At 41.5% G+C, this 13,039-nt stretch overlaps 1 protein-coding gene across 5 annotated transcripts in view; it reads right to left on the minus strand.

The window, feature by feature from the left end:
- Positions 1–13,039, minus strand: part of LOC122634499 (homeobox protein homothorax) — a 352,644-nt gene that overhangs the window by 306,787 nt on the left and 32,818 nt on the right. For all 5 annotated transcript variants that reach the window (XM_043823493.1, XM_043823494.1, XM_043823491.1 and 2 more), the window contains exons 5-6: positions 8,787–8,837; positions 2,675–2,866 (exon numbers count right to left, since the gene is read on the minus strand). In XM_043823493.1, coding sequence (XP_043679428.1) covers positions 2,675–2,866; positions 8,787–8,837 — 243 coding nt within the window. The remainder of the gene's footprint in view (positions 1–2,674; positions 2,867–8,786; positions 8,838–13,039) is intronic.

The raw sequence follows: 13,039 nt of genomic DNA on the forward strand, positions 1-13,039 counted from the left end.
AAAAAAGAGAAAAACAAAACACGCGAGCGTTCGACGAACACATTGAAAACGTAATCAGATGTCCTAATGTAAAAAAAAAATAATAATAAAAATAAAAGTAAAACTAGTGTTGTTGATAGTCCTTTTTAATTTCTTTTTTTTTTCCAAATAAAAAAACTAGCGCTTGATAGTCCCTAGTTTCTTCTAGTCATCTAGTCGAATAATTAAAATGTATAATCAACGAAATGATTTTCTCGCGTCGACGATGATCGATTGATTGTCCCGATGATAAGAAAAAAAGAAAAAAAAAAGAGAAAGAGAAAGAAAGAAAGAGAGAGAGAGAGAAAGAACACAAGAAAGAGAAAAGAAAAACAGAGGAAAGAAAAATTAAAAAGAGAGAAGAATTGAAAGGGAAAGAGAGAGAGAGAGAGAGGAAAAAAAAGAAGAAAAAAATAAGAAGAACCTGACACGATAAAAATGAAAAAAAAAAAAAAATTCGTACGAATTTTTCGCATGGTGCTTTTGAACGGCCGTCGTAACCGCGAGTAGACCTTCTCGAAAGTGTACAAGATATAAAGGAAAAAAAGAGCAAGAGAGTTTGATAATGGAGAAGAATGACAGAATGAAAGAGGACTAAATTAAAGGGAGAAAGGTAGGTAAGTTAGGAAAGAAAGAAAGAAAGAAAGACATAAAGAAAAAGAAAAAGAAAAAGAAAGAAAGAATTTATAAAAGTATCGTTTGGGCGATTCGAGCGGCACGCGAGCGAGCCTGGTTTCTCGTTAATTTCAATAACGAACGTACGACGAAAACGTCTTGAAAAATGAATAAGAGGATGAAAAATAAGAAGAAAAAGGAGGAAGAAGAAGAAGAAGAAGAAGAAGAAGAAGATGAAGAAGAAGAAGATTAACAAGATGAAGAAACAGAGGCAAAAGGGGAGAAACAGAGTCAAAGAACAGAGACACAAAAATCTGTTGCATAATCTCCACGTATGCTATCTCTCTTTCTCTCTTTCTCTTTTTCATTTCTACTCTCGGTTTCTCTGCCTCTTTCTTTCTCCCCCTCTTGCTCGCGATAATAGCCCATTACGACCGCTTTCCAAGACGGTAAATCGCTGCGAAAATATCTCGAAATATGTTTTCACGAACGGTACGAGTTGAACACGCGTCGATGTCAACGGACTAACAGGACGATCCTCGAAATACATTTAGAAACGTTCCTCTTCGTCTTATGCAATCAGCTTCCACCGTAAAAAGGACAAAGACACGATATCTGTCTGTCTATCTGTCTGTCTGTCTGTCTATCTTCCTCTTTCTCTTTGTCTTTCCGTTTTCTTCTTTTATCTCTCTTTCTCTTTCTCCTTCTCTCTCTCTCTCTCTCTCTCTCTCTCTCTCTCTCTCTCTCTCTCTTTCTTTCTCTTAATTTCTCTCTTTCTCATCCCCGTAAATATTTACAAAAGAAATACGAAACTTAACAAGGACAACATCAAACGAAGTATATAGAGATCGACAAACAAAGCAACGTTGAAATTTGAGAAAAACAATGGATATTCATTTTAGGAAGTCAGTCGTCGCTAAATAACAATAATAATTATAACTATTATATATACATCGATATATGTAGAGAGAGAGAAAGAGGAGGAAGAGGTCGGGAGAATAAAAGCGAAAAACAGAGACGGACAGAGAGAACAAAAGAGATAGAGAGAGAGAGAGAGAGAGAGAGAGAGAGAGAGAGAGAGAGAGAGAGAGAGAGAGAGAGAGAGAGAGAGAGAGAGAGACAGACAGAAAGATAGATAGATAGACAAAGAGAGTTTATAAAATCCGACAAGTAGCGCCAGTCCAACAAACCGTCGCGAGAGAAATGAAGACGGGAAATTTTTTTCGTATTCAAAAGAGGAAGAAAAAAGAGAAAGAAAAAGAGAAAGAGAAAGAGAGAGAGAGAGAGAGAAAGAGAGAGAGGAGGATCAGAAAAGGAAAGACAAGAGAAAGATGATGAAGAAGAAGAAGAAGAGTAGCTAAGGGCTGCTCGCGGTGCGACTCGGCGCGCAGAGCCGGAGGGCCAATTACGAGCACGGGTATACGGCCGAGCTGATGGTGTGGTAGGCGGCGAGGGCGGCGTGCGCGTGCGCAGGGGGCGCGGATGCGGCTGCGTGCGGCGAGGTGGCCATCGCGGATGCCGCCGCGGCTGCCATCATCATCTGTTGGTGCGTACGCTTTAGGGAGTTGGGAGTTGTGGCGGCGCTACTTGGGGTAATAGCGGTATTATTGGTGGTGGTCGTGTGACTGTTGTTGTTATTATTGTTGTTGGTACTGTTACTGTTATTGTTATTGTTACTACTATTGTTGTTGTTGTTGTTGTTGTTGTTGTTGCTGCTGTTGTTGTTGTTGTTGTTGTTGTGGTTGTTGGCGGTCGTGCTCGACTGCGAAGTCGCAGACTGATGGCTTTGACTTTGGTTTTGGCTCAGTTGCAAAGGGGTGCTGCTAGTACTCGCGGTACTCCCGATACCACCGTAATTATTACTATTGCTATTGTTATTCTGGTGGTGGTGGTGGTGGTGGTGGTGGTGGTGGTTTTGGTGATGGTGGTGATTGTGGTGATTATTATGGTGATTGTGGTGATTGTGATGGTGGTGATGGTGGTGGTGGGGGGTGAGCGCGTCGTGCGGATAGTAAGACGTTGACGATGGTGAGGTACTCACGACGTCGGGCGTGCTAGCTCCGTCCGTGTGGCTGGTGCTGTCGGCTGTGCTCCTGGGACCGCCTCCGTCTAGCCCGTTACCCATTTCCGGCGGCTTCGAGCTCTCTCGGTCGTCGATCACCAGGTCGATCGGCATCTTGCCCTTCAGACAGCTGATGTACCGGTGGCAGAAGTTGTCGCAGAGCTCGTGCACCTGAAACCGATCGTTCAAAAGAAAGAGAGAGACGGTTAGATGCTTTCTTCTACGCTTTCAAAGTGATAAAAAAAGAGACGAAGAGAGAGAGAGAGAGAGAGAGAGAGAGAGAGAGAGAGAGAGAGAAAATAAGAGGAGGGAGATAGGTACGGGAGAGTGACCAGTGGCCACTCGACCGGAATGTTATGTATGCAAATGAGCACCGACGGACCTATAGGACCCACCTCTCTCCTCCTCCTCCTCCTCTTTACCCATTCGATTTAGAAAAAATGTATTATATAAGGGAGGAGCAAATAAAAATCGTTATCTTGTTATATGTAAATCAAGAGGGGGGAGTGATGGGGAAAGAAGCTTCTTCCACAGAACCTTCTCTCCCCATCTCTTCTCCATCGTTCCTGCTAAATCTCTTTCTCTCTCGTTAGGTATTTATCTATAAGAGAGAAAGAGAGAGAGAGAGATAGAAAACACGTTCGTGTGTGGAACACGTCCGATGGAAGGTCGAGAGCGATTTCGAACTTAAGATTTTTGCGAGAATGAAGAAAATCGATAGCTACGATCTTTCTTCCTTTCTCTCTCTCTCTCTCTCTCTCTCTCTCTCTCTCTCTCTCTCTTCTTGTTTCTTTCAAAGAAAGAGAGTAGTACCAAAGCCAAAGAGAGAGAGAGAGAGAGAGAAAAGGCTAGGTGCTATTAGAGCGTGATTAATTTTTTGCTCGAATCGACTCGTTCTACGTACTTCTTTTCTTCTCTCGTTAAGGTGCGAGCTTTCACGGTCTTTTCTCTTCCACCGAGGAATATTTTCTTCGGTGGAAGTATGGCAGCGTGACGACACGGTAACACAATGCCTCGACGAGATGACTAGACTCTCTTTAACGCGGGCTTCGAAGGACGTAGGATGAGAGGAGGAAGGAGATCGTGGAGATCGAGGAGATCGAGGAGAGGAGGACAACCTCGAAGGACAGCGGTTGTAATGCCCGACTGGTTAGAATTTGATCCGCCGGGAGTCGAGTCGAAGCAACCGGCCGACAATGCTCACCGAAGAAAAGAAACGAGGCCCGGCTCCTGCACGATGATCGCCGAAAGGACTCGCCTTCCCTCCTCGACAGGACGACGCTCCTCACGCACACTCGAGCCCAACAACCATCGAGCCAACCATCCGGCCAACCATCCTACGAGAGCTAGCCATCCAACGAGAGATATCGAGAGTCGACCGAAACGTCGACCTCTCTTTTTCTTTCTTTCTTTTTTTCTTTCTTTTTTTTTTTTTTCTTTTACTTTCTCGTTTTTCTTCCTTCTCTTTCTTTTCCGTTGTCCCCTACCCCACCTCTTTTTATTTTTATCCTTTCTCCTTTTCTTTTTCTACATATTTTTTCTCCCCTTTTCTCTTCTTCTTCTTCTTCTTTTTTTTTTTAATTTTTTTTCTCTCTTTATTTTTTCTTTATCTATTTCTTTTTTGTTCGTTTTTTTTACTACTTTCATTTCGAACTCTTCCTTCCTTCCTTTCTTCCTTCCTTCCTTGCATGATATCTCCCGAGGTACCATGCGACCGCGTCTTCGTCCTCGTCGTCTCGAGCTAAGATTTTGATACGCTTCGCCGAACATCGTATACCTCGAAGATTCTTATTTTCCTCTGTTCGACCGACGACACCCACCTCCTCCCTCCCCCCCCTACATCCACCCACTCTCTTTCGCTACGGTCGAATCCTCGATAAGAGCGTACCTCCTTTCTAAAATCGTGTCCGAACGAGATCGAAACGAATACATTACGAGCCGATTTCATTCTCTTCCTTTCCCTCTCTCACTTTCTCACTTTCTCTATATACATTTTATTTTCTTATTCGTTCAGATATAAATATCATTTCGTCGATATTATTAGATCACAAATTCTAGGGATATTCCCGTTGCGTCAATAATATTATCGATTAGTAATAAAAACGTGTCCCTCTTTTATAAAATATCCTTCGAATAAAAAAATACAAAAAAAAATAAATAAATATATATATATATATATACATTCTCCGTTCGATTAAAGTACATAGTAACATAATCACGTAGACGTTAAGTTTGAAAATTGATTTCACGACGAGATACACCGTAGAGGTCTAATACCAAAGGAAGGGCTTGGTGGGTCTCTCCTATTCCGATCACCGCGAAATATCGTATTTTAACGGCGGCGTGCGGTGTGACCAGCCTGAAAGTCGTATTATTGCATCGACGACGATCCACGCGATCGAACGAGCGCTCGCTCGCTCGTTTGGTTATGATCTGGAACATACGATACGAATGCCCATAAGCATGACGTCTTTTTTTCTTCTTCGTCGTTTCTCTCTCTCTCTCTCTCTCTCTCTCTTCCTTTTTCTCTCTTTTTTTTTCTCTTGCGAACTATCGGCCCTTTGAGTCACGACGTTATCCTACACCGCAGACCATGATCTCACCCCGCTCGACATAGGATCCAAGAGGTCCCCGACGACACGGAACACTCGACTCGCATTCGAGCGTATCCCTCTTCTTCTTCTTCTTCTTCTTCTTCTTCTTCTTCTTCTTCTTCTTTCTCTTCTTCTTCTTCGAAGATCGAACGAGCAAAAGGTTCACATGCTCTTACTATATAGAACTCAAACTTTCGAGAGAGAAAGAAAGAGAAAACAATCTCTATGAGATATCAAGCAGAGACATACATATTTTACCACATACCCAACCATTCGAGAGAAGTTCTCATTGTCAACAAATAATATCAACTTTAACATTGATAATAAAATATCTACAAAAGAGCGAAGTTGCATTACGCGAAGAAAAAATCAATGGCCGTAGAATATTCGAACGACGAAGGACAACGACAACGACAACGACACCACGACGACGACGACGACGACGACGACGACAACGACGACGACGACGATGCTGTCGCCTGTAACTCGAGATTATTCTCATTTTATGGACGATTTAACAAGGCCGAAGGTACGAAAAGGGGATGATGCTGCCGTGTACACGGTAACGCTTTAACGCGAAAGTAAAGGGAAAGCGAGCATCTCTATCTCCACTTGGAGAACACTTACGCAGCTTCCTTCTGGACCATCTAATAATAATAATAATATTATTATTAAGAAGAAGAAGGAAGAGGTAAATTTCGAAATTCTTTCTATCTTTTCTTTTCTTTTCTTTTCTTTTTTTTTTGATTTCTTATTCGACATCGAAATTACACGAAAATTTATGCAAAGCTAAACGAGTAAACTCTTTTTCCTCCTCCTCCTCCTCCACCTCCTCCGCCATATTTCCACTTTTCGTGGACTCTCGAAAAGGCAAACGCCGAAGAATGGAACAGATCCGGGGTACGTACGAAGAAAGAAAGAAAGAAAGAAAGAAAGAAAGAAAGAACGGAAGAAAGAAAGAAAGGAAGAAAAAAAAAAGAAGAAAAAAGAAAGAAAAGGAAAAAAGAAGAAGGAAAGCAGGGAACCCCATTTACGGCACAATGGGCTCCTTTGAAGCCAAAGGTAATGAAGGTTTCGGGGTGTCTGTCTCGGTCCCTCTCGCGGACCGATTCACAATCTGACCACCCCTTACGGCACGCACAGGCTACCTATATACCGGGTGTCCCAATATTTTCTCGCTTCTTTCGTCAACAAGATAAAAGTGTTAAAACGTCGACAATACCAATCGATAGATATTCGAATAATTTTATTTTTAACAAATGATCGTACTCTTAATACTTTCCACGGATCTCTGATCAAAGTTTTAATCTCGTTTAAGAAAACAAACAAAATTGCAAAATACATCTAAATAGAACAGTATAATCTCTCTCTCTCTCTCTCTCTCTCTCTCTCTTCTAAAGGAAGAATAGAAGTGTCCTCGTATAGGTTGGAACCAGTTTTCCGTAGCACGTCCGCGCGTTTCTACCCGTACGAATCCCGTTGGTATGCACTCCGCGCCATAATACACCATAAGAAATTTACCGCTCTCTAACCAGTGACGGTGTGTGCATATATGCCGGCTGTCCCCGCCGCTGGCTCAGAGTTCAAGAGGAAGGGAGCAAGTAAGAGACAGAGAAACAGAGAAACAGAGAGAGAGAGAGAGAGAAGAAGCGAGAGAAAGAGAGACAAAAAGATAGATAGATAGATAGATAGATAGATAGATATATAGATGAATAGAGAAAGATAGAGAGACTAAAAGAGAGAGAGAGAATGGAACGAAAAGTGGAAAAGGAGGCAGAATGTACCGAGAGCTTTGGAAAAGACGAGGAACGAAAGAGGCTCGAGTGCTCGAGAGTGCAAGAGTGTGCGAAAGAGAGAGAGATACAGAGACAGAGAGAGAGAGATAAAGAGAGAATGACGGAGAGATAAAGAGGGATACGTGTGTATGTGAGGCCCGTCTGGCCCTTCCTTCCACGCACCGGGCTCCAGCAAAACGTAATTATGCTAATACACGATTGGTTCGAAAATGTTAAATGCACGAGGCTCAGCACCGCGGGCTACCATGCCTCTCATCCCGATTGGTCTCCTCTCTCTACTCCTTTTCTTCCAGCCTCACGCCCTCTCTCTCTCTCTCTCTCTCTCTCTCTCTCTTCCTCTCTCCCTCTCTCTCCTTCTCTCTTTACTTTGAACGCAGATATTTATGGAATCCTCTCCATCTCGCGTTCGCTGCATTCCGCTCAACCTCGATCGCTCTGCTCGACTTCGAGTTTCTCCTGGTACCAGAAACGTTTCAATCTTCTTTACCGTCCGATATTTCGCAGCCACGCGCGTGTCTCGTCAAATTGTTCGGAGGACGTCGGCCATCGGTCCAAAAAATAGTTTCTTAATCATTTCCGTAAATTATCCAGATCTTCCGTAAATTTGCTTCGCTGGATAATACAGCGAAGGGACAAGCATATGGACAGATAATATATCTTCTTCTTCTTCTTCTTCTTCTTCTTCTTCTTCTTCTTCTTTTTCTTCTTCTATCCATTTACGTAAGAAAAAAAAGTTTCTAAGACCTCTACGATGATCGAGAAGATACGAAATCACGATATAAACGAAATGCTAAAGCATTTTAACGCCGATTGCAATTGTTTAACGATGAAAGAAATGAAAAATGACGAAACGAAGAGTGAAGCTGGTGGCGAGGGCGGCGAGGTACCAACCGAGCATTGAAATGACGTCAATTCAATTTTAAATTGAATTGACGTCATTTCAACGCATACTATTCGAGTCTTCGATAACTGTGGCTAACCGTACACGATTGGACAGCTATCATGCATACATAGATATGTAGGTATATCATTCTTCACAATAATGTAATCATCTCGAATGAGGAAAATTGCTATAAAATTGCTATAAAATTACACGATCGAGCTAAACTGAGTGGTGAGGACTAGGAGAAGGAGGAGAAGGAGGAGGAGAAGGAGGAGAAGGAGGAGGAAAGGGGAAATAGGGAGAGGGAGAGGGAAAGAGAGAGAGAGAGAAAGAGAGAGAGTGTACGCGCGCGCGAGGGCCACCTCTCGAGCAGAACCAATGGCCGCCACGTCAGCTGCCATTTCGATGGAAATGCGATGGATGTCCGGCTATTTTGTATGATAAAATGCGGTCGCAAAAAAAGCGCGGGACCGCATAGGCATCTACGCGACCGAAAACTTTCGATACGTATGCGTCGGACGTTCTTCCAGGAACGTTTATCGACTTATCGATCGTCGTTCGATTAAGATAGTCTTCAGGAGAAGGAGAACGACGACGACGAGAAAGAGAAAGAGAGAGAGAAAAAGTATAATAAAATAATAGGTATGAGTTTTTTTTTTCTCTTTCTCTCTTTCTCTGTCTCTTTCTCTATATCTCTTTAATCAGTTTAATAAGTACGAAGTGTATAAACCATAAGAAAAAAAAAAAAAGAAGTGAGATTTAAAAAGAAAGGAAAAGGATCGTAGTGAAATCTAATTAAAATCGTATTACGATCTTACCTTTTCAAGTTCGAGGAGGTGAAATCGAAGGACCTGAATCGCTTGAACCATCTGAAAGTAAAAAAGAGAAAGAACGTATGGTTAATGTGAAATGGATATTTTTAAGAGAGAATTTTTATTTTTATACGCAAGTAAGGTAGGATATATTAAACCACGCGCGGAGAGTCGATTAACGTGAATTAATTATTACTGCATCCTCGCGTATACGCTAATTGCGTTCCTAAATTCCATTTGTGAATTTCGTCGATATCGCAAAGAGAAAGGAAGAGAGAGAGAAAGAAAGAAAGAGAGAGAGAGAGAGAGAGAGAGAGAGAGAGAGAGAGAGAGAGAGAGAGATGGAGAAAATTCAAAAAGAAAAAATGGAGAACGCATAAGGGTGAAGACGTAGAAACAAGAGAAGGCCATTTACTCGACGATGTAATAACTTCATAATATTATCGCATTAATTCTTCTCAAACGAGTCGGATAATAAAAACCAGCGAAAGCTTTCCAAAAATGTTCCTCTTCTCTTTTCTTTTCCCTTTTATTTTATTTTATTTTATTTTATTTTACTTTTTTTTTTTATTATTGTCTTCTTTCCCGCTGTCTCCCTTTCTCTCTTCTTCTTTTTCTTTTTTTTATTCTCCGATATACCGATCGAAAAATAAACTCGAAAGAGAAAGAGAATGAGGCCGGTCTTCCGGCTCCGATTCGACGAGCTATCGAAAGTGCATACGCAGAAAGACCATTCGCATAATTTTTCGATACGCCGTGCCGCTTAAACCACCATCGTCGTTCTCTCTCTCTCTCTCTCTCTCTCTCTCTCTCTCTCTCTCTCTCTTTCTGTCTTTCTTGAAATAAAACGAGTGTTCACGAGAGAGAAAACGAGAAAGAGAGAAAGAGAAGACTATACACGTTCGTAAAGCGATGTCCCCTCTGAGCTCGCAGAAGCGCCGATTCAATTAGGCAAAGCGGCAATCTTAATTGTTAATTAACATTATATTTATGCAATTATGCTCCATTATGATTCTGCGCGGGCGATAACGTGTAAAAAGAGAAAGATATATATATATATATATAGAGAGAGAGAGAGAGAAAGAGAGAAAAGCACGATGAGTGCTCACAGCACGGATAGCGGCGACTCCATGAAAACTATTCGCAACTCTTATTTTTCTTCTTTTTTTCTTCTTCTTTGTTTTCTTCGACTTCTTCGTCTTCTTCTATATGCCACCAACTTCGAGACTCTTCCTTCGAATCTCACCACTTATCGTTGCTCGTGCCTTTTCCTTCGTATATTCAAACTCGGAATTTCATTAACATCTCTCCCATATCGATATTTTCGTTCCCCGATCCAATCTTCGATTCGACTTTCGGAAGTCTAACTAATGAGAATGTAAAAAAAAAAAAAAGAGAGAGAGAAAAAAAAGAAGAAAAGAAAAAAAAAGATTTACATGACTCATCCTCCATATACCTTACATACATGCATACATACATATTAATATGTATAACGATAATGGCGAACCACCCTTAAAAAAGTATACTCCATCTCGACACTCTCAGAACTCTTCATTGGCGATTCGGGATATGCAAAAAAAAAAAAGGAAAAAAAAAGAAAGAAATAAAAAATACGAACAGAGAGAGAGAGAGAGAGAGAGAGAGAGAGAGAGAGAGAGAGAGAGAGAGAAGATGATATCGGTAACGAAACTCCCGGGTGGTTTTCTGAACGAGATCGTGCGAGAAGTAGTCGATTCTCGACTCAGTCTCTCCTCGGACAATGTCTTCTCTATATCCAAACGAACACACACACACGAACGCAAGTTCACATACATACACATAGAAACACACTAGGCACTCATCGCTCGTTCCGAATTCTCGCGTGGGTGAACGTGTGTAACTACATACATTTTCTCTCTCTCTTTCTCTTTCTCACTCTCTTTTTCTCTAACGCACGCATACGATCATTTCGAAGGTTTTGCCACGATCGTTCATCGCGCTGTATTAATTAGGCTTGCATTGCACGCAGACGAGAATCTCGAAGAAGACGAAGAAGAGGAGCCTGAGGATAAGCAGGAGAAGAAGAAGAAGAAGAAGAAGAAGAAGAAGAAGAAGAAGAATAAGAATAAGAATAAGATGATGATGAGAGAGAGAAAGAGAGAAACAGAGAAAGAGAGAAAGAAAGAGAGAGAGAGAGAGAGAGGAGGAAGAAGAGGATGCCGAAGAAAAACTGACAAAACGCAGGAAGAAGCGCAGAGATGGTGTTATTTATAAGCCATCTCCGACATGGAGGACTCGGCGGAAGCGAGACGCCCTCACTTTTCTCTCCTTTTCTATCCTCCTCACATATATACACATGCATCTCACATATATATTCGCTTTCTCTCTCTTTCTCTCTCTCTCTCTCTCTTTCTCTTTCTCGTTCTCTCTTCTTTTTCTTCTTATTCGAGTGGAAGACGTTCTTTCCGTCTATCTGCGCTCGGTGAAACGCAACGCAGCGTGAAGCTCGCTGCACTCGCCCGTTGCATTCGCCGCTATTTGATGCATGCGCAAGATATCTATGTGAGGCGCACGTACGCGCGTAAATGAGCGTCTCTCTCTCTCTCTCTCTCTCTCTCTCTCTGTATCTCTATCTCTATTTCTTTTCCTCTTTTCTCTTTCCTTTATTCCCTCCCGCCGCCCTTAGAAACGTACTTTTCGCGCCTTCATACAATATCCTTTGTCGGAACAGAAATCGACAATAATTTTTCACGCTTCTTTCTTTCTTTCTTTCTTTCTTTCTTTCTTTCTTGCTTGCTTGCTTGCTTGCTTGCTTTTTTTCTTTCCTTTTGTTTTCTCTCCTTTTGTTTTCTTTTGTCCTCTTTTGTTCTCTTTTCTTTTCTCCTTCACTCAATTTTATAAAGACACAAGGAGAAGCGATAGGTCATACGACGAATTATCGGCGTAATAAGAAAAACGGCAGGATAAAAAATTTACGTAGAAGATATTTGTCGTATGAACATTTTTGAAAGTTCCACGAGAGCTAGCTAAGCAATTAATCGACTATTTCGTGTCTATAACGATGTATTCGACGCGTTTATAAATATTCATTAAGATTTTATGAAGCTATTTCACTTTTCTCTTTTTAACCTTCTCTCTCTCTCTCTCTCTCTCTCTCTCTCTCTCTCTCTCTCTCTCTCTCTCTCTCTCTTTCTTTCTTATTCGTATCGCACGATTCTTGTTTTCTTTCCTTTTCTTTTAGCTTTTAACTTCCTTAACTACTCGACTACGTTAATTAATAATACGATTCTTACTTACATGCGATAGCAATACTCTCTCTATTTCTCTCTCTTTCTTTCTCCATCAATATTATCATTCGGTAATATTCCCTCGTGTACGCGTGTCCATCGTCATGGAATTATCGCTTTACGAAAAACTCGAAACGAAATAATCTACGTTACTTTACTATTCGTTGGTATTGCGGCGATTTTCCCTTCGGCTAAAATAAAACGATACTTCGTCGCGCGGATAAATCATAGAAAATATTCGATAAATCAGGCGACGCGATAAACCTCGACGTGCTCGCTAATTGGATGAGGGGAAAAAAAAAGAAGAAAAAGAAAAAAAAAAGGAAAAAAGAGAACACGAAAAAAAAAATAATTAAGAGTTTAGGAGAGACATAGTGAAAGAGAGAGAGAGAAAGAGAGAGAGAGAGAGAGAGAGAGAGAGAGAAAGAAAAAGAGCAAGAGAAAGAGAGAAAGAAAGATAGATAGATAGAGAGAGAGAGAGAGAAAGAGAGAGAGAGAAACAACGTAGACCAAACAACATCAAGTTCGCGCGATCGCGTCGGTCATTAGCGTTGTTGGTAGAGCTCGAACTCGTTCGAGAAAGAGAAACGTCGAGGAAGAAGAAAAACTGTCGACGATATCGACTATCTGTCGCGAATAAAGGCAGACCCCGAAACGGCGTCGATCGGAGAAAACAAGCGCGCGAAACATTGAGTGGATGTAAATCGTTTCGCGCGTTATTCTTGCCCTACCGACGAGTTTACGTGTATACTATGTACATATATGTGTGTGTTTATACATATATGTGTACATATATATATATATATATATATACGTATGCATGTAGATACGTAACGGAGAGTCTCGCGAGTCTCTAATGAATGGCCGTTAATTGTATCAATTATTAACGAGGGACATCGTGCGGACGACGCGACGACTCTTATCGATGTTCGCTGATTTACGAGCGTCCTCTCTCTCTCTCTCTCTCTCTCTCTCTCTCTCTCTCTCTCTCTC

The sequence above is a fragment of the Vespula pensylvanica genome, chromosome 15, assembly GCF_014466175.1.
Source record: "Vespula pensylvanica isolate Volc-1 chromosome 15, ASM1446617v1, whole genome shotgun sequence".
In the NCBI taxonomy this organism is placed as follows: domain Eukaryota; kingdom Metazoa; phylum Arthropoda; class Insecta; order Hymenoptera; family Vespidae; genus Vespula; species Vespula pensylvanica.